Consider the following 21,548-nt stretch of genomic DNA (forward strand, 5'->3'; position numbering starts at 1 on the left):
TCCAAATGTTGAATGCAGAAGGTAAATTAATTTTGGTATTCCTAGGCACAGTATCTGGCAACTCAAGAGGGCAAATGAACAATCATACAACTCTTTCAAGACTTGGGCAAGAAAGATCCAAAAGCAAGGTCAGAAACATGTCTGAAACCTACTTCAGAACAGCTATTGCAAGTGTAAGAATGAAATTTTCATTTCACTTTTGTAAAAAAAAAAAAGTGAAAAAAACCTGGAATTCAACACCATGAAATGGTGGGATGGAAAAGAGTAATTTTTTGTTTGGAACTGGCCAAATAAAATGGAACTACAATGTACTTGTCTACCCCCAAGGGCCAGATGGAAAGGACTGGCATTCTGGCAGCAAGTCAGATCCCACAGTGTCCAACTGCTCTGTTCCAGACAGCTGCACTACTATGCTGATGTTGTCAACCTCTTCAATCTCAGGAAGCATATACCTGTTCCTTCCTGAAGGCAAAGTATGATGATGAGACAAAGTTACTGTTAGGCAAAGAAGAGATACCAGAGTGCCAAAGAGGGCAAGGCTGACAAGATACACAAGTTCAGGTTCATGTTCCTTAGGAACATGTATGTGGGTAGTTACTTTGCCTGTACACTGATGGGATTTATATTGCTTTTGAACATGTGCTTCCTATATTGACTGCAAAATGATGAAATAAAAGCTGAGCACAAGAGATAATGGTACAATCTTTAAGAGACTCATACAGACACTTTGTCATAAACTAAATTACACTTAAACACAGTTGTTGGCAGTAGTTTTCATAATTCTTTCATGCAGTTTTGATGTTCTGCTGTGCACAGCTTTTCAGAGATAAGGCCTAGAGAGTCACTGCATGCATGTTTGCAGTGACTTTTTGAGGACTACAGACACACAGAATGCCCTGTCAGCAGGAATAACACAACTTGTGGCCTCTAAGAAATCTTTAGACCTAAACAGGTTGAACTGAGAATGAACAGAACTAAATGCAGTCCTGGGAAGTGAAGTTCTCACGTCAAAGCTGCAGACTCATCAGCTCTGGTTTGCTGGGGACCCATTTCACACAAACACACAGACCAGAAGGTATTGCAAACAAAATGGGAGGCAAGCAACTTAAAGACAAATTCAGATTTTAGCCATTCACGATTAATAGATCATTAACTTTTTGCTGCATAGCTTGGATATACGGCACCAGTTTCTGCATAGACTGAACTCCTTTCAGATTTTGGATCCTTAGTTTGGATTCCTATTATCTGAGACACAAGAGATGCAGCCATCTTGTTTTACAGTCCATTAAAGGAGAATCTGGTCTGCATTTTCACCGGGCAAATCAAGCGTTCAGTAAAGTATTCTTGGCCTTCAGGATTCCTGGGTTCAGCCTGTGGTTTGGAGGGGAACAAGCAAAGAAGCCCCACTTTGCTCAATCCCTTCGGATTTCAAGATTAATCAAAGGCATCAGATTGAAGCAAAAATAATTATGAGTTTATCTGCCCAATTAATATGTTTTCTTAAGCAAGGGCACATCCAGTAGCTTCTCCTTAAAGACTTCCCAGATCTTTCATAGGTTGTATTTGCTGCAGCCACCAGCCACCCTCTGAAGTCCATGCACGCTGCAAGCCAAAAGCCATTTCAGCGGCTGGGTCTCTCCATCCGGCTGCGTCCCTCTGACGGAGGCACGGACACTCCTCCCGTACCGCGCGTGCCGCCCGAGATCTGCGCTCCGCTGGACCTGGCGTGCGGCCCGCCGCAGCCACATCCCCCGCCGCAGAGGACGGCGTCAGGCAAGGCTCCGTTTCCCCCGCCCTGCTCCCCGCCGGCTCCATCGTTCCCGCGGGGCGTCCTCAGGACGGATCGGGCCACAGGAGCACTCCTCCATCCCATCCCCTCCCTCCCTCCCTCCCTCCACCCGCCAGCCCGCGCGCAGCCGTCACGCGGCGGAAGAGAAGCCGCGGCCGCCCGCGCCATGACTCTCTCTCGTCACGTGCCGCGGCCAGGCCAATGGGCAGTGAGCGCCGCGGCCCCGCCCCGCCGAGCGGGGGCGGTTGCGGGAGGAGGCGGCGGCGGCGCCGGGCGCAACCGTGATTGCCATCGCCATCGCCATCGCGGCGGAGACAAAGAGGCGCTGGTCGGGCGCGGAGCCGCGAGCAGCAGTAACAGCAGCAACAGCAGCAGCCGCAGCCGGCAGGCGCGGCACGGCGGGGGCCCCGCCTCGCCCCGCCCTGCAGTGCGGTGCTGGCCGTCCGGTGGGGGCAGTGACCGGCGACGGGGGGTGGCGGGCGGGGAGGCCTCGAGGCGCACGCGGCCCGGCCGCCGCCGCCGCCGCGATGGCCTTGGCTAATTACAGCAGCCTGAACCGGGCGCAGCTCACCTTCGAGTACCTGCACACCAACTCGTGAGTACCGGGGCGGGCCGAGGCCGCCGGGCAGGGCTGCCATGGTGCGGGGCTGAGGCTGCGCTGTCCGCCCCTCCCCCGGTGCCCGCGCCTGTGGGTGATTACGGGGGCGCCCGGCCGAGCCCCCGCAGCCCCGCGCTGCCTGCCCTTTTCCCCGCTCGTCCTGGGCGCCTCGCGGGCTGTTCACGGCTCCGCTGCTGCGCACGGCGGGGGGGCCTTCGGATCTGGGGAGTAACAGTGGCAGGAGAACACGGACCGCCGGGGGTTCAGGGGTGCCGCCTCGAGGGCAGCCGTAGTCCCAGGGACGTGCCCTTGCAGTGCAGGCGCTGCCATCCCTCCAGCAGTGCGTTTCACTCCTTCCTGAATATCTTGTGCCAGGTGTATTTCAAGCAGGATTATGACGTTCTTCTTGTGATCAGTTTTTTGAAGCTGTTGTGGCTTTTTCATGTCGCTGATGAATCCTCCAAACTAAAAAAATCTGAGAAGAGACAAAGTTCCTTTTCAAAGGGTGTTACATCAGGGTGCTTTTGAAAATGGCAAGCACTGCCAGGAAATGGTGTTTACCAGGGTTAAACACTCATCTGAAATCTTCCTGTTGCACATAGATTTTGTGGTGCCACATACAGAAGAGTTGAAAGAGAGCTTGTTCTGGCTGAGCTGCCTTGGAAGAACAATGTGGAACCACACTTGGCATTTCCTCGTATTGATCATCTGGTCACCAGCGTAAGGGTGTCTTCTGACGATTTGTGGAGGAGTTGATTCTTACTGTTACCATCAGTAGGAGAAGAAATAAAGTGCAGGCTTAACTTTTCATTTCCTTTTTGTGAAGATAGCTTAGAATGGACGACCGCAGTGGTCTGCAGCAATCTGAAGACTTCTGATTTACAGGCAACTTGATTGCCAAGTAGGTTTTGTTGGTAACTCAGGATACATCTGCAAGAGCAACTAAGATGAATCTCTTATGCCAAGAGCATTCTGATCTGTTCTTTTCAGAATCAGGAAGATAATGTTTTTTGCACAGGAGAAGAAACAGCCTGGTGTCACCCTTGGGTCCCTATCCTGTGGCTTTGCTCTCTGGCTTGACTGGTAGTGGTTACATGTGCAGTGAACAGTCTGGTCCCTGAAGACGATGGACAAAAATTACTCATGTTCCTGATGCTGTGAAATTCTCATGTCCAGCTGCAGGAAACAAACTTTTTTATAGATTAGAAGACCATATGGCAGAGCTCTGTCAGCAGCTTGTGTTTGCCTGCAGAACACCAGAAAGCTGTCTGTCTTCATAAGAAGTTAATGTTTGTGCTGCAGAAAAACTACTTCATGTTGCCACCATACTTCCTGTTCTGCTTATGCTGGTCTATTTCCGGTGTGCCACGTGTCTACATTGTATAACTACATTACATAATTGTTAGAAGGAGGTGGAAGCTAATGACTATGAGCAAGCCAGAGCCTTTTGTCCATCATGAGTGAAGAGACTCTTCAGATACGGGAATAAGCATAAGACAAATGCTTCGCTAAGAATGAGAGTGGAAAAACTCAAGTGATTTTAAAATGCAAAATAACCCAAAGCACTCAAACCAACCCATGACAAATAAACACCCCCCCCACTTCCTCAAGAAAAAAATGAGCAAAAGCCTGCAAACCACCCAAACCCAACCTATGAGCAGCATAGGGCTTTTGATAATGGAGACTCCTGTCTTTGGACTGCTCGCTCTTGCTAGGAAAGCCATACCATCTCAGAAGAAAATTCATTTCACTGTTAAAGGTGTTCTTATAGTCATAGAGGTAGAAGTTCCTTAAATTACAGTTAAAAATCAGCCATCTGGCTGTTGGGATGCAGAAGGAAGCTGTGATTTCTCTTTCTCCTTTAAGACTAGAAGTTTTAGTGTGTCTGACACAGAGTTCTCTGTCTGAAGTGCTTTACAGAGGCCTCTGAATTTGAGGACTTGCAGCAGATCTTTTCAGTAGCTGCTTAATGCTTTCATGTCTGATGGCAAATTTAATAGCATATATCTGAATTACTTCAGTTGCCGTACTTTTTTTTTTAAATACAACTACCACTGTAGTTTTCCAAGCACTTTTCTTGAGAAATAGTTGAATAGGGACAGACTTTTAGTAGTGCCTGTAGCGATAGGATGAGAGGTGATAGTTTTAAAGTGAAAGTAGGGGGATTTACACTAGGTGTAAGGAGATGTTTTAGGCTGAGGGTGGTGAAGCACTAGCACGGTTTGCCCAGAGAGGTGGCAGGTGCCCTGTCTCTGGAAACATTCAAGGTCAAGTTGAACTGGAGCAATCGGATCATATTGAAAGATGTCCCTGCTCAGTTCAAGAGGGGTTGGAATGGATGACCTTCCAACCCAAACTGTTCTGTGATTCTTCTATGTGAATGTTCTTTTAGATCCTAGAATGAAAACCACGTGTTTAAACGTGGAAATTGCCCATGAGGCAAGCCACCTGCTTGAGTTCACATTGCTATTCCTTAAAAGTAAATTCTTTAAGGTATTTTCAATGCCATTCATTAAGGTAATCACAGAAACACACCTGAGCCCAGGCAACTTTGGTTTGCATATTTTGAATATCTGCAGTGCAAAAACGATGGAGTTTGTTAAAAGTTGAACAGTTGAAATTGTCTTCTTAGATTGTGTAGGGTTTAGCTTGTAATTGAACTTCAGGGATGGGTGTTTTTTCCTGTAACTGAAATTGTCCAGTTGAATACAGCTTGAGTGGAAGAAAGTCACTCAGATAGAAAGACTTCAAAATGACCACATGGTGCTCTTGATGAATATTAGTAATAACAGACCAGCATTCTCCCATTCCCCAAGCTCTGTCACTTCCTATGCATTGTTTTCTGTTCTGGCCTGAAATGTTGTAGTGCAGTACTGAGAGGATAGTTCTTGGTCCTGATGCAGATGCCAAACTTAAGTGTACTCCTGGATGTGGTCTCTTTTCGGAACAAAAATGGAGTCTTAGATCTCTCATTAGTACTTATCTGACTGTGCAGGTTTAGGAGTCTGGCTGGCCTTAAACAGGTGACCCTCTTAAGCTTTTCTTCACTTAGGATGTTAGGATAAACAGTTGTTGTAGAGGTGTTTGAAATCTGTCATGTTATACAGAGTCATCTGACTTGGCCTTTTATAACCTACATTTCAATAAATTGACAGCATTGGACTTCCCCATTGCATTTCTTGTCAAGTCTGCACTCCTGCATGGAACTGTCTTGAATGAAAACTGGAAGTTGTAGGAAAGTCCAAGCCAGTTTGTTTCTGCCAAGATGAGTTGTTGCCGAGACTACATATGTTGATAACAGTCTCCCCCACTTCTGTGTGTCATTCAACAGCACAGTTGTATGACCTGTAATAGATTTATTTCTCTGACTCATGGATGTTACTATTGCTTCTCATGAAGCCCACCTAGCTCACACTTAAGTGTTTCCAGGTCACATGAAAGCTCTGATAGACTCAATTTTGCTAACAGCTTATCTCATGTTTTTTAAAACTTACGTTTCAAATAAAATATTGCCAAGGTTTTGGGAGATGGGAGGAAAAAATGTCACCAATTGATAATTTTGGACGTTAAGTATTTCAGGCACTTTTGACAATAAGACAAGTTAGTGGCTTTTGGCAAAGCTGAGTCACTTCTTGTGACTTTAATTAGGTCTTGACAAGGCGAACGTAAGTATTGAGATTAATATACTGAATAGAAGATATTTATAGTATATCTAAATTTTTTGTTAGCTGGAGATAATTTCACTTGTTTGTACCAAGGTTTCACTTTGCCTCTGTCAGCATACGAGGTTCCAGTTTTGATAGATGTTCAAATTGAGTATTGTGTGGAAATAATATTTTCTCTTGCCTCTCTTATCATTTACTGCTATGTTTTCATATTTTTCCAATATTTCCAAAAATACTGTTCCAAAATATTTTTCCAGTATTTTTCTTTGGAAATCCCGGTTTGTACTTTATCCACATCTTTTCCTTAGTTTGAAGCATTTTTTAAATTGTAGAGCAAAAACAGCTAAAGAGGCATGTTGACTAGGGCTAAAGCATCCATTTGCTGATGGGCTTTTCCTGGCAGGGGCTACTTCCTAAATAAACTTCTGGGGTGTTGATCTGTGGAACTGAATCTGTGTTTATAAACTCAAGGGAGCACTTAAAATCAATGCACAGGGATTGTTTGACCTCAGCTGGTAGCTAAGTCCTAGACAGGCACTTAGTCATTCCTTCCGTCCCCTGGTAGGATGGGAAGGAGAATTGGAAAAGGTAAAGCCTATGGGTTGAGATAAGAACAATTTAATAATTGAAATAAAGTAAAATATAATAATAATGATGGTGAAGAGAAGACTAAAACCTAAGTGCCACGGAATGGACTCAGTCAGAGATCAATATGATCAGACCAAAAGCCATTTATTGCCAAGCATTAACTCCTTATATACTATTGCTTACACACACCTACAGCAATTTGGCATATCATGATTGGATACTTGTCTTGAAGACTCTTAGTGACTAACATATAATTGGTTAAGCACAGGTGTGAGAACTTGACCTCGAAAGCTTGCCAACAGTGCACAGTTCTCATAACTCAGTGAATTCCAGCTTCTTCTTATCTTGCTTGCTTAAGCTTCCTCGGGCCTCTCATGGCCTTGCTGTATCTTTCAGAGTTATTCAGAGCTCATGTACCCTGTGAGAATACTGTCTCCACACCTAAGAATGACGAGTGATGCACACTACAATTGCTCACCACCCACTGACCAATACCCAGCCAGACTGAGTAGCAGTCGGCCCCGTCCAGCCCACTCCCCCCAGTTTCTATACTGGGCATGATGTGCTGTCGTATGGAATATCCCTTTGGCTAGTTTGGGTCAGGTGTCCTATCTCTGCTTCCTCCTGGCTTCTTGTGCCCCTCGTCACTTGCAGAACATGAGAGACTGAGAAGTCTTTGATCAGGGTAAGCATTACTTAGCAATAACTGAACCGTTGGTGTGTTATCAGCATTGTTCTCAGACTAAACCCAAAACACAGCCCTGTGCATCAGCTACAGGGAAGAAAAATCCATCCCAGCAGAATCCAGGACAACCAAAAATCCTGCTTGAAGGAAAGAATACCAGGGATGAACTTCTGTGGAAGCTTTCTGATTTGGAAGATAGTCTTCAAAACACTGTTCCCTTCTGTCTTCTGTTTCTGTGTAGGCAGGTGGGAGCTCGCAGAAGTGGAAAAGAGCCATTCTAATAGTTCTGGTGATAACTTTGAAAGCAGATGTGTTTTACCTCTGACTCGAGCTATGTTGATTGGTTAGGTGTCATGATATTGAAGATGGATATCCAAGTTCATTTTGTGATTTTTAGAGTTATGGACAGCTATGTTTTATATGTGGGAAGTATCTACATTTGTTCTCTGAAAGCTGAAAATATGAATAAGTATCCCTGTATTTTTTGGTCACCTGTTGTCCTTTTCGTGTGGTAGTCAAACAGGTTTCATGCAAACTGAAACATTGATAAAAGCAGTTTCTGAGGACTCTTGTCTTCTCATTAAACATCCTAGAGGAACAACAAATTCCATCAACTGTTCCTTCAGACTTGTAGCTGCTGTTAGTATTGGGGTTGATCTGGTTCATGTACATTTGAAATAATTGTTAGGTTTTGAAGATAAGTCACCAGGTTGGGTATTCAGCAAAGATACTGCATTAATGTTGGCAGACGATGTCTTATAATAATTTTATTAGCTCTTTAAGGTTTTCTCACCATGTCTCTTTCAAGGCTGAGGCACATAACTGATGGCTTTCAAATGGGTGCTGCTTATAAAAGGTAGCAGTTAAGAGGCTGGAAACTAAACATGGCTTTTGAGATTGTGCTGAAATGGTACCCAGCTAGATGATTTTAGTATTGAGTTTGGAAGGTGGTGTACAGAAGACTGTTGTTCTGTGGATTAGAAACAATTGAAGCTATTGAAAGTCTCCCAGGATCTGGAAGCATCTGCCTGTCAGAAATAACTTACACAAAGTGAATATGTGTGTTGGGGAGATGGATCTTATGCATAACCCTCATCTGTCTGTCTTTTACATATAGGCAGTGTTTAGTTGCCATGAAGGCAACTAAATCCATTACGGAATTATAGGAATTGTTGACTTGTTCATAGGCTGGTTCATTGGGTCAGCAATTTCTGTTTTGTCTGTTTACCATGCCATGTTCTTCAGACTATAGTAAGCAGCAGTTTGTTGGATCTGCCTCTCCATGGGGCAACCTGTCTGCTGTGTCTGTCTCTGGAAGGTGATAAAGTGGTCATTTCTAGTCTGCTGTCAGTCCTTGCTGTAGACATACAGTTGGATTTGTTTAAAATGTGGTTGAGATTCTCGTTTATTTAAAGGTCTCTCTTTCTAAGTGTCAGTGTTACTCTGCTGATTCTGTGTTTCGTTGCAGAACCACCCATGAGTTCTTGTTTGGTGCCCTTGCTGAACTTGTAGATAATGCCAGGTATGTACCTGAGGCTCTCTTATTTCCCAGGTAAAGACATAATCAACCTGTCTATTTGTTGATCTTGAGCAATTTCCACTTTTAGTAGATACTCCAAAAAATACCCAAAATTCAAGACTTTGCTGAGGCTTTATATAGGTATTTCCTTTGGTCCTCTTATACCAAGGACCTCTGGTCTCTTCTCCCAAGGAGCAAGGGATAGGACAAGAGGAAATGGTTTAGACTGGAGATTAGGAAAAAAGTCTTCTGCAAAAGGGTGATCAGGCATTTGCCTCCTAAAAAAGTTAAGTTTGAGTGGATTATAGAGCAACTGAGTTTGGAAAGGAGGTTACTAGAAGACACAAGATAGATTTAAGGAAAAAATGACCCTGCCTTTTTGTTTACAGAAATTGATAAAATGATAATTACTGGAGCTGGGATTCTTAAGTACTTAGATAATCCTGGACTCTTAATATTAAGCACAGTGATAGGATGAAAATGACATCAGTAGCAGGATACCGGAAAGTAGTGCAAGCACAATTAGAGCAGCTGTGACATCTGAGACTTGGTATTTGGAAATTGCAGGTTTTGGACCATGTTTGCGTTTGGGAATCCAGGCTATAGCTGTTTCCCAAGCCTTGCATGCTTATCTCTTCATAAAATAAAGGCTGAGACAGGCTAAGAGAGTTTTGGCTGTTCATCCTGGAGAAAAGAAGCTGTGTGGAGACCTCAGAGCAGCTTCCAGTGTCTGAAGGGGCCTACAAGGATGCTGGAGAGGAACTCTTCATCAGGGACTGTAGTGCTAGGACAAGTGGGAATGGGTTCAAACTCAAACAGGGGAGACTGAGATGAGCTCTTAGGCACAAGCTCTTCCCTGTGAGGGTGCTGAGGCGCTGGCACAGGGTGCCCAGAGAAGCTGTGGCTGCCCCATCCCTGGCAGTGTTCAAGGCCAGGTCAAACACAGGGGCTTGGAGCAAGCTGCTCCAGTGGAAGGGGTCCCTGGCCACAGCAGAGGGCTGGAGCTGGACGATCCTAAGGTTCTTTGCAACCCAAACCATTCTATGATTCTATTCTATAAATATTCTCATGGAATTATGGAAATATTTTGAGATTATTTTCTGTCAGTGTGTGAATTGTTGTTCTCTGTAGCTCTTATTTTAAGGAGCTCAAACAGGAAGATTTCGGTGTAGGGAATCAGCTTTGTGTGTGTTTGCACCATTACTGGTTTACACTGCTGGTACAACCTAGTTAAATGCAGTGTCTGAAATTAATGGGTTATTTTCTCTCCAGCCTGGTTCCTCCTCTGGGAAAAGAGAGGTTAGCCTTCTGGGAAGGAGGTAGCTATACTTGGCTGTAGATATAAAGACAAGACAAAGTAACTTTGGCATTTGGGAAGTGGGGGTTTATTATGGTGCTACAGCTTCACTTTTCTGATCAGCAAACTAAGGGTATGTGAGGGTCTGCATGAAAAAAAAAATGATTGGTTTTGGGAAGAGGGCAGTAATGCTGCATCTGCTGCTTTTTAAATAGAGGAGGATGCACAGTGTATGAAGGGCTTTACTTAAATGATCTTGTAATGACACAGTTTCCTGTGACAACCATGAATGTATTTAGATGGAGCTTTTTGTGGAGTTACTAAACTTTTCATAGGCAGCCTGACAGGAAAAATGAGGGTATTGTTTGTTTTGAGCAGGAAGGAACTCAGGCTTATGTGATCCCTCTCCCCCCACATGACTTCTGTTAAAATACTGTCACTGTACAAATACAGTGATGCTCTGTTGTAACTAGGCTTAGTTGTGTGGCAACAAATGTTTTATGCTGGAGTTTGGGTTCAAGAAGGCAAAAAGTGAAACTGTGTGTTTTTACTTTTGTGTTAGTGCTGACTGAGGGGCCTTTATGGACTTTGATCTGTGCAGCAAATACTCATTTTGGGAGTTATTGCATGTGCCTGGATTTTAGCTATTTGACATTTGAATACCAATTGTGATTTTATTGTTTTGTAGAGATGCAGATGCCACGAGAATAGACATTTATCCTGGTAAGTCATTCCTGCTGCTTCATTGCATGTCAACAGTGTGTTCTACCTGGTAGAATTACAGTGAGCATACTTACACCCAATACTGTGTTCAGTTTTGGGCCACTCACTGCGAGAGAGACCTTGAGGTGCTGGAGCGAGGCCAGAGAAGGGCAGTGGAGCTGGTGCAGGGCCTGTAGCACAAGTGATGGGGAATGGCTGAGGGACCTGGGGGGTTCAGATGGAGAACAGAAGGCTCAGGGGGGACCTGATGGCTCCCTAGAAGTGCCTGGCAGGAGAGTGGAGCCAGGAGGGGCTGGGTTCTGCTCCCGAGGAACAAGGAATGGGACAAGAGGGAATGGCCTCAAGATGCACCAGGGGAGGTTTAGATGGAGCTGAGGAACAATTCCTTCCCCAGAGGGTGCTCAGGCATTTTACAAGGCTGCCTAGGGCAGCCTGTGTCACCATCTACACATTTCTAAGAGACAGTTAGATGTCGTGCTTAGTGACCTGGTTTAGTACTGGATTTGGCAATGGCAAGTTTATGGTTGGACTCAGTGATATTAAAGAGTTTTTTTCAACCTAAATCTGATTTTACCATTTGTCCTGTGCCTCAGTACCTGTTGTCTTTCAAAAACTGGCCTTCACAAGTAACTCAGGCAAGCACTTAAATCAGCCTTCAGCTGAGGTCAGGTAAAGAGAGTAGCTGTTTATACTGGATGCTTCAGAAACCTGCTTTTACAATACACTCTTGTAGCATATGTGTGCATACAGTTCAAAGTGCAGGAGGAGTTCTTAGTTATCTTGTAACAAAAATCTACTGCTCTTTCTTACAGCCTAGCCATGGTGTATTTGTGCTTGTTGTGTTACTTCTGTTATTAACACTTATTCCATTTTATGGAACTTTTAACTTTTGCTCATGGGAGTACTGAATAATTCTTCTCTTGTAGAGCAACGGAATGACCTACGAGGTGGATTCATGCTGTGTTTTTTGGATGATGGAGCTGGAATGGATTCAAGTAAGTTGCAGGAAGTTAAAGTTGCATTTTCAAGCTGAGATTTCATGTTACAGCTTAGGCTGAATTAACAGCATGGTTCTGTTGAAAGGGGCATATTCCATGCCTGGGTACGTGTTCCTGCTGCTGCACTTGGTCTTTCATACCATATCATGTATCAAGCTGTTCACCTCTTCAGCTACAGAAAACCAATCTGGCTGAAAGCAGATTGTTTTGCTGCATTATAGAATTAGTCAGCCTGACCTGTGGTGTTCCAGCACACCAAAGTTGGCCTTGGGGCTGGAGAGAGAACATGGTAGTCAGAAAAGGCAACAAGCACAGACTTTGATGGGCATAAGCCTTTTCTCTATTAAAGGCTGCCAAGTGGTTAGTGTTTCTCAGCTCTTATAAGAAAGTCTACCATGAAAAAAATTTAAGGCTGTTGTAAGAATTGATGTAGATCTGAGTTGTATCTAGCAGGAGAAAAGCCTCTTGCTTTGCTTTAGCATCAGTGAACAGCACTGTCAACCCACTCCACCTGCTCTGTGTCTCGAAGACAGGTAAATCCTCCTGTGAGGAGCTCTCTGCTGGCAAAAACATTGCGCTGAATTGGAAGGTTTTTGAGAAGGTAGAGAAGATAAGTAAAGAAGTCTTGACTAACATTTTATTCTGATCCCTCAGTACTTTTAAGATGTGCTTATAATACTGTGGGTTAACTCCAGCCAGTAGCTGAGCACCACACAGCCCAGTGGGATGGGGGAGAGAGTTGGAAAGTTAAAATCAAGAAAATTCATGGGTTGAGATAAAGACAGTATAATAGGGAAAGCAAAAACTGTGTGTGCAAGCTAAGCAAAGTAAGGAATTCACTAATCACTTCCCATTGGCTGGCAGGTGTTCAGCCTTCTCCAGGAAAGCAGGGGTCTGTCACGTGTAACGGTTACTTGGGAAGAGAAATGCCATCACTCTGAATGTCCCTCTTCCTCCTTCTCCTCTCCCAGTTTTACTGCTGAGCATGACATCCTGTGGTGTGCAGTATCCCTTGGATCAGTTGGGGTCAGCTGTCCCAGCTTTGTCCCCTCCCAACTTCTGGTGCATCCCCAGCCTCCTTGCTCTTGCGGCAGTGTGAGTAGCAGAAAAAGCCTTGATGTTGTGTAGGCACTGCTCAGCAGTAGCTAAACCAACACTGTTTCCAGCAGGAAGCCAAAACAGCCCCATCAAAGCCACTATGGAGAAATTGAACTCTATCCCAGCCAAAACAAGTACAGATATGAAGTATTTAATTCTGTTTATTAATGCTTATAAAAATACATTAGCATCTTTGATACACAAATTTGTGACCTGCATGAAGGTGTACTCTCTGGAATATAATTCAGGATCCTTGACAGGTCTTCTGAGAGTATTCTTCTGCCATCAGTGGAATTGAAGGAAGCAATTAAGCCCCATTCATAAAACAAGTTCAGAGACTTAAGTGTGCCTTCTCATGAACCTTTGGATTGGGGAGAAGAAATACAACCTATTCTGCATATCTTGAAGACTACATGTTTGTGTCTGGCTTGAGAGTAGGTGGTGACAAATATCTGTTCTAATACTGCAGAGTCTTAATAGCAACTTTTATGCTGTCGTTGCTCCTGTATTGCTGATTTTGTGACAAAGTGGTATTTAAGTATTGGTTAAGTATCCAGGTGCTTCTTTTGGCTGATCTTTCTACTAAATCTTGAAGGATTTTATCCTAACTTTGGTAGTCTGAGATCTCTGTAAAGGAGAGTGGCAGATACTGTGAGTTGTGGTGGTATTTCACAGCACTAGACAGCATATACAGCAAATACCATATAATTTATGTCCTTTGACTGTTGATGCTTACATGAAGTGTAGTTCATTCTGTGCTTCAAAATATTTTATTTTAGATTTGAAGTAGGCTGTGAGGTTACCTTTGCCCCGTTCCAGGACATCACGTTTCAGATGTGAAATTGCAGCTTTTAGTACTTTTGAAAAAGCCCTTCTTAATTTTCAGTAGTCTAAAACTGTCGTGGTTTAAACTAAATCTGCACAGTTCCCCCTTTGTTTCCCCTCCCCCCTCACCTTCCCACTCCCGGAGGGATGGGAAGGAGAGCCAGAGGAATACAACTCCCACGGATTGAGGTAAAATGAGTCCAGCAATCAAGGTATAACAGAATCGCTAACAGTACCAATAACAAATCAATGTTAGAGGAGACAAACAGGGAGAGAGAATACGATACCACCCGCTGCCACGAGGCCAGCCCGGAAGAGAGAGAGAGCTCCCTCCTCCCCTCCTCACCAGCTTGCAGCTGTCTCCCCGAGCCCAGCCCGGAGTGTTAACCCCTTCCCTCCCGGCCAGCTTCCAGTCCCCTCCCCAAGCAGGACGTGCTGTGGTATGGAATACCTCCCCGACTAGCCCAGACCAGGCGCCCTATCTCTCCCTCCTCCCTGGCAGAGCATGAGCTACTGCTGAACCCATGACAGAGACATACTGTTTTGATGCAGAGTCTGGCTCTGGTGGTCACATAGAATCATAGAATAGTTAGGGTTGGAAAGGATGTTAAGATCATCCAGTTCCAACCCCCTGCAATGGGCAGGGACACCTCCCACTAGCCTATGCCACCCAAGGCTCTATCCAACCTGGGCTTGAACACCGCCAGGGATGGAGCATTCACAACTTCCTTGGTCAACCCATTCCAGTACCTCACCACACTCACAGTTAAGAATTTCTTCCTTATATCCAGTCTAAACTTCCCCTGTTTAAGTTTTAACCCGTTGCCCCTTGTCCTATCACTACAGTCCCTAATGAAGAGTCCATCCCCAGCATCCCTATAGCCCCCCTTCAGATACTGGAAGACATCTTCATGGCTTCAATGCTGGGTGGTCGTAGGAAGCTTGATACATGTTTAAAAGTCACTTCACCAAGGGCAGCCAGGTAGAAACTCCATTTACTGTACTGTTTGCTTGTCAGCATGGGCAGGAATGGCTGGAGAGAGACTGTTACTCTAGCTCCCTACATGGGCATGTCTCTACACCTGACTATATAGGTCTGAGTTTTAATTTCTAATAATGCAGGATCTACCAGTTTTAAAGACATCTTGAAGATTTCTTACCTGAAAGCTGATTTTAGGGTAGGTCAGCAGAAAACCTTTTACTGGACTTTTCTCTCTTATTGTGAAAATAGCATCAAAATCCACACAGACCTTCCTCTAGCAGAAATCATAGAGCTGGACAGGAGTTTATTTTTCCTCATGATAATTTAAGTAAGGATTGTTTTTATTGTACATAAAGCTGACATGTTAAGAGGAATAACTGTGTGACTTGTCTTAATCCTGTTGGAACCCACACTAGTATGTGATCTTCCTGAGTACACTGAAGGGGCAGTTTAGAAGGCTGGATGAGGAGGATGTGTCAATAAACCTGGATATCTCTGGATGCTTTCACACAGAGAGAAGAGCTGAATGGCCCGAGTAAACTGTTCTGTTAACAAGTTCTCTGTTACAGAATCATAGAATCATAGAATGGTTTTGGTTGGAAAGGACCTGAAGATGATCAAGTTCCAACCCCTCCTGCCATGGGCAGGGACACCTCCAGTCCCTTTGATCTTGTTCTGTGTTGGTCAGTCCTGAATTTGTCTGGCAAGCTATGGAAACATAGAATGGTGTAGTGAGGCAATAGCTCAAATTTGAGCACTCTGCCTGATAGCTCCATTGTCAAGGCAAATGGCAGCTCCTCAAGTAAAATTAGTGGAAGGTACAAGTGATCAGCATTTCTAAAAACTGTTTGTCAAGTGACTCCTACTATAGTTGCATTCAGAACTTGCTGCGTTGGCTCTCTGAATGGTCATGCTGGATTGGGTTGCTTGAAGGTCAAATTACGTTTGTCCTCAAGCTGCAAACATGCTCTAGAGTCATAAGTTATCAAAAGATCTGAGGATTCAGTGATGCCACAGTACAGATCGCTTCTAAAAAAATATTATATCTCACAGGGAGATACTGGGATAGTAGTGCTGGTTGAACAGTTTGGCTTTTTCATAAGAGACTAAATAGGATTTGATTAGAAAACATTGTCAGGATTTCCTGTATTGTCAGTGGCATCATTACCGAGGATGCTTGGCTTGAGAATTTTACCTCCTGCTTGGGCTCTGAAGGTGCTGCATGAATCAGAATGTAAGTTGAATGAAGGTTGAAGAAGTATAATGGCTAATTTAGGAAGTGATCTCTAATTGTATTCTTAAAAGATTGAAAAAAGTAAGTCTTTAAGTTGCATTTTAGAATCGGAACAGCCCAGTTCGGAGGGGACCTCAGAGATCATCTGTACATCATGGTACAGCCTTTCATGGGAAGGGGAGCCTAGCACCCTAAAGATTTCACACCCTGTCCCACTGCATCTTGAAAACCTCCAGCGACAGGGACTCCACCACATGGGGAGGTTGTTTCAGTGACTGATTATTCTCCCAGCACAACTTTTACCCATTGCCCTTTTCCATGTGGCTCCTTGTGAAGGGAGAGCCTTCATCCTCTTTGCAGCTGCCCTGTAATACTAGGATAGTGTGATGTGATTCCCTCTGTGAGACCTGTCTTCCAGAAAGAAGAGACCTACCTCCTTCAGTCTTTTCTGATAGAGCAGGTTCTCCAGCCCTTTGATCATCATTTCCTTTTTACCCTGTCTAGTCTGTCCACATCTTTCTTAACTGAGGAGATCAGAAGTGGAGAGTACTCCAGGCATGGCCTGACAAACACATCTCTGTCTCTGTAGTAATGCCCATACAGATGTAGCCCAGGATCCCATTTGCCTTCATAGCTGCAGAGATATGCTCGTGACTCATATTCAGCTTGCTGTCTGTCAGGACCCCCAGGTCCCTTTCACCAAGGCTTGCCCCTCAGTCACACAGATCCCAGCCTGTACTGGGTTCTTCGGTTATTTCATTCCAGGTTCAGGACCTTGCCCTTAGCTTGAACTTCATACAGTTCTTGCTTGCCAGCTCTTCCAGCCTGTCCAGGTCTTTATAAGATGGCTTTCCCTTCTAATGTGTCCAACTCACCCACCATCACCATCATCCAGATCCCTTATGAAGATGCTGAACAGCATTGATCCCTGGGTGACCCCACTTGTGACAGACTGCCAGCTGGAGTAAAAATCATTGATGGTCACCCTCTTGAGTGCAGCCTGTGAGCCAGTTCCCTGCCCATCTTGCTACCACCCATCCAGTCTGTGTCTTGCTGGCTTGTCCAGGAGAAGGCTGTGGGAGCCAGTACCTAATGCTTTGTTAAAGCCCAGCTAAATAGCATCCAGTGCCCTCCCCATGTGGACAGAAAGTGGTGTCGTCTTGTACCAGCCTCAGGTGGCTGACTGTCTTGTGTTTATTATGGTGATGAAAGACCTCAGGGCTTCTCTTCTCTTCCCCTTTCCTAGGGAAAGCTTGACTGGAAGTAATCTTGGTTTAAGTTGATTTCCTCCCTGTAGTAAATTAGATACTTTGCCTCTGGGATATATTTTGAGGATGCTGTTGAGTCTGCTGCAAGTACTCCAACCTAGTGCGAATATAGCAGATGTATTCATGGAGAAGGCAGGCAGGATCATTTTCTGTGCTTATATCAAGACCTTCTTTAGCATATTCCAGTCTGGTGAACTTGGGAATATAAGAGGACTCTCCTCAAAGGGCAAGCCAGGTCTGACTTCAGTGGGTGCCTTGTGACTGATAGTGGGGGAGTGGAGGGGTACAGCTTGTGACTCATGGTGGGGGATCAGACAGCTTCCTGCAGGGGTGTGTGTGGTGGGTTGTGTCAGCAAGCGGGTGCTGAACAGCCTGCCTGTTGTTCAGGAGGGTGCTCTGCATCTGTTCTTGGAGGACCAGCAGTCAGGAGCTAAACAACTCCATCCCCCAGTTCTTCATCCCAGGCATCTCATGTTTCTTAGGAGGAAACTGTTTATCTGTGCCCTTGATTCCTTTTCCTGGGCTCTGAAGATCAGTCCGCCATCTTGAGCAAATTCCTTCAGATTATTTTTTTCTCTAATGTTTGGCATAGGTCACCCCCCACTTTGCGTTGCCAGGGAGTTTGTTTTAGATCTGGTAACTCTGAGACACGAGAAAATGAAAACACTGTGACTAAAATAGCTGTGAGTGAAACTACCTCTAGAGCCTTAACTCAAAGCTAAAAAAAACCAAAAAATCATTTGTACCTTGGCTCTTGGGAGGAGGTAAAGCCTAAACCTCTGCCAAAGACAGCAAACCTGAAGCAGAGAGAGATGCTCCCTCGCAGTCCCTCTGCTTGGCATCATCTTTGTTCCTCTGCCCAGAAAGAGGAATCTTTACAGGGTGGTTTTCGACATCCAGCATTGAGTGATAAACCATATGATTGCCTTTTCTGAGAGAGGATATGCTTTGGACAATTATCCTTTACCCCTTTTAGGCTTCTCAGAGTTTTCTTAAAAATAGTCATTGATACAACTTTCAGCATAGCAAAAGGGTTCCAGTTTAACTTCTCTTAGGACATCCCCTATACCCTTTTATGCCTAGGTTTTCAAACTAACACAGTAATAGCAATAGTAATAATGTAATCATCATCAATATTCTTAACCAGATCTCAAATCTGAGGTAATCTAATGTTTTCCTTGTTTGGCTAGAAAATGCTATTGTAGGCTGAAGGAAAGGAAGAGGTCCTCTCATCCAGTCAAACGTTATTTTGAAATGCTTGTGGACCTCCATTATGAACATACTGCATTGAGGCAGTGGGGTGCTTGCACAGTTGTTAAGTATTTTTGCCTTGTTAAGTATTTTTGCCTTGTGATTTGTGATTTTAAATCTGAATGTCATTTCAATGGTAAATGGCATTCTGACACCCAGCTCGGTGATTTCATGTGAGAACAGTGGTGTATTAAATGTCTTACTGTAAAGGCTCACTGTCACTATTAGTGGACTTGGGCAAGCCTCTTGCATGCTTAAATCCAGCTCGCTCAGCCTCTGTGTAGCAGGCTGGTGGGGTGAGGTACACTGACAGCTTGTGTCCTGAGCTCCCTCACAGCTTGTGTACACATTTGAGAGTTGTAATTGTTGTTAGCCTTCCTGTTAAGGCACTTGATGTTCCTTGTTCCTTGTCTCTGGAATTGCGTTTCATTTCTCCTGGCAAACTCTGCACTGAAATGATTGTGATCTCTTGGAGGAAGGGAGAGGAATTGTTCTGTTAAATGTTAAAAGGCTTTATCCCTTGAATAATATAAAGGCTTGGACTAAAAATTACAGACCCTCTCAGATGCATCACATCCTTTCATTTAGGTCTCTGCTAATAAAATATGCTGCTAATTGCTGCAGTACTTGCTCATCCTGCCTTTTCCCCCACAGCTGCCCTTCCGCCAGCAGTCGGCTGCGAAAATCACCTTTTGTCTTATTAGTGCATTAATTAATGATAGTGTTCAGCTCAACACCATGAAGAGAAAGTGATGCTTATCCCAAATTCAAGACCTTTTTTTATAGCACTAACTTATGCTCTATTGGCAGTGGGTTTGAGTCTGTGGTAGCAGCAGTATATGCAGCACAGCAGAGCTGAAGTGTCCCAGGCTGTGTTTTGGTTTATGCGCATGTTGATGATTGTGGTTGACACAACAGATCATCTTGTGGATTTTTTTGGTAAAAAGAAATGTCTTTGTGCAGTTGGGACGGAGCATGGGGCTCATCTGGAACTTAAAACTCTTTTTGTCAGCATAATGGCATCTGCACAAAGCTTTAATGATGTAAATGCCATTGAGCAATGTGTATCTTACAGGGCTGTACAGCAGAGCTTCAGGATGACACTTTGGCTTCTGGCATTTTCCATGCTATGATCTTTCTGTGCTACTTACAGTGGTGAATACATTTATCTAAAAGATGTATGTGTGTTTGTATACCGAAATAAAACTTTTGTTGTTCCTGTCTCTTGTTCTAGATGAAGCTGCCAGTGTTATTCAGTTTGGGAAATCAGCCAAGCGGTCACCTGAGTCAACTCAAATTGGGCAGTATGGGAATGGCTTGAAATCGTAGGTATAACAAAAGCCAGCCTGCTGATATGGAGCTCAGGGCTGAAGTAGTAAATGGGTTGTTTGCTTGGGGGCATATATCCTTTTTTTTTTTTTTTCCCAGATTAGAAGAAGGCAGGTGAAATCTAAATCCTGGTACCATGGTCTGCGGGACAGGAGCTCTGACATCTGCTGTAATTTTTCAATGGCTGGGAAGGCTGTCCAGAGTTGATGACAGTGTTTTGCCATTATGTTTGCATGATGCAGAGGATACAGATCAGAGCTGGTGGAAAAAAAATGGTAGAGCAGGAAACAAAACCTTAATATGCCTGTGTGAGACAGTAAAATGGGATCAGAATAGTCCTCTCACTAGGAAAGTTGTGGGCTGCTAGTCGGATGGACTTCAACCTTTTTTTTTTCCCTAAATCAAACTAATGCCCAGAGAAGAAGGAGAGTAATGGAAGGAATGAGAAGAGGAGTGGGATTAGGTGACAGCCGAACAAAGGTGGGGAGGAAATCTTATTAGCTGGAGGGGATTTGCTAGGAAAGAGAAGTGTTTCTGTGGTAAGCAAGTCTTCAGGAAAGCTAGAGGGCTTTTATGGCTTACTCTGGCTGTTCTGCTTTATACTGTTCTGTGTGACTTGATTTTTTTATATGTATCCTCCTGGGGAAATCTGTGGGACTCTATAGCATGGCAGGAAAGAAGAAAAGGGGATGTAAGGGACCTTAATATCCCATTGATGTAGCTGCAGTGTGGGACAGATCTCTGTCCTGTTCTTAACCTTGGGCAAGAGTCATACTATATGACAGGTGGGAAATGCATATTGAAGCCTAAATATGCAAAAGGTGTGCTTTGTTATCACATCGGGCCAATCTAAAGAGAATTGAACTGACAGAACACTAATCCTTTTTTTGATGCAATGCTACTTTTCTTTGTTAAGGTTATTTGGACAAGTTAGAGTAAAATAGAGAAGATGGGGAAGGCCCTGTTGGGGATAGGAGAGTGGGGAGGAAGATGGGACTGTCCCTTTTGTGACAGCTAGCTGCTAAGTTGCAGTGGCTGAAGTGTCAGTGGATCTTTTAAGTTAGACACAGGAAAAAATTGTCTGTCTCCCAAAAACTTGTTTGCTGCTGTTCATTCTGTGTGAAGTGAAATGAAGTGGGTCTTTGCTTTCTCACACTTCTGCTTGTCTATTTGCAGGATATTGTCATGTCTCACTTTAGTAATCTCAGATGTAAAAAAGTTTTTTTTTTTTAAACTTCCTATCTAGGATGAGCCTGGGCACATTGCGTGTCTGCACTTCTGATTGTGACTCGTGTTAAGGGATTTGAAGCCTTATGAGAATGTTTAGATTAAGATGCCTTTTGAAAGGAGAGATATTTAGAGAGAAGTGGAATCTGCTGTTTAAGCCCTTCTTTTGCCTTACCTGGTTTTGGCATCTTGAGCATAATAGGAAGAAAGTTCAGTAATGTTGTCTGCTTTCTAGAAAATGTTATGCATCAGGTGTAATACTCAGCCTGAAATCTGTCTGCAGGGGTTCCATGCGGATTGGGAAGGATTTTATCCTGTTCACAAAGAAAGACAACACCATGACTTGCCTCCTCTTGTCACGAACGTTCCATGAGGAAGAAGGCATCGATGAGGTTTGCATGTACTTTGTTATAAAGAACTAATGTGGTGAATGCTGTCTCAGCAGAACCTCTCCAGCTCCCACAGGAGAAAT

General features: G+C 44.2%; 1 protein-coding gene across 3 annotated transcripts in view; it reads left to right on the forward strand.

The window, feature by feature from the left end:
* Positions 1-2,254: 2,254 nt before the first annotated feature.
* Positions 2,255-21,548, forward strand: part of MORC2 (MORC family CW-type zinc finger 2) — a 41,589-nt gene continuing 22,295 nt past the window's right edge. Inside the window, exons 1-6 of one of the 3 annotated variants that reach the window (XM_031054050.2) lie at positions 2,255-2,384; positions 8,794-8,847; positions 10,830-10,864; positions 11,791-11,859; positions 19,755-19,845; positions 21,360-21,468. In XM_031054050.2, coding sequence (XP_030909910.2) covers positions 2,317-2,384; positions 8,794-8,847; positions 10,830-10,864; positions 11,791-11,859; positions 19,755-19,845; positions 21,360-21,468 — 426 coding nt within the window. In that variant the 5' untranslated portion in view covers positions 2,255-2,316. Of the gene's footprint in view, positions 2,385-8,793; positions 8,848-10,829; positions 10,865-11,790; positions 11,860-19,754; positions 19,850-21,359; positions 21,469-21,548 lie in introns of those variants that run through there. The other 2 variants (XM_031054054.2, XM_031054063.2) reach the window with 2 other exon arrangements.

This window comes from Melopsittacus undulatus, chromosome 12, assembly GCF_012275295.1.
Source record: "Melopsittacus undulatus isolate bMelUnd1 chromosome 12, bMelUnd1.mat.Z, whole genome shotgun sequence".
Lineage (NCBI taxonomy): Eukaryota > Metazoa > Chordata > Aves > Psittaciformes > Psittaculidae > Melopsittacus > Melopsittacus undulatus.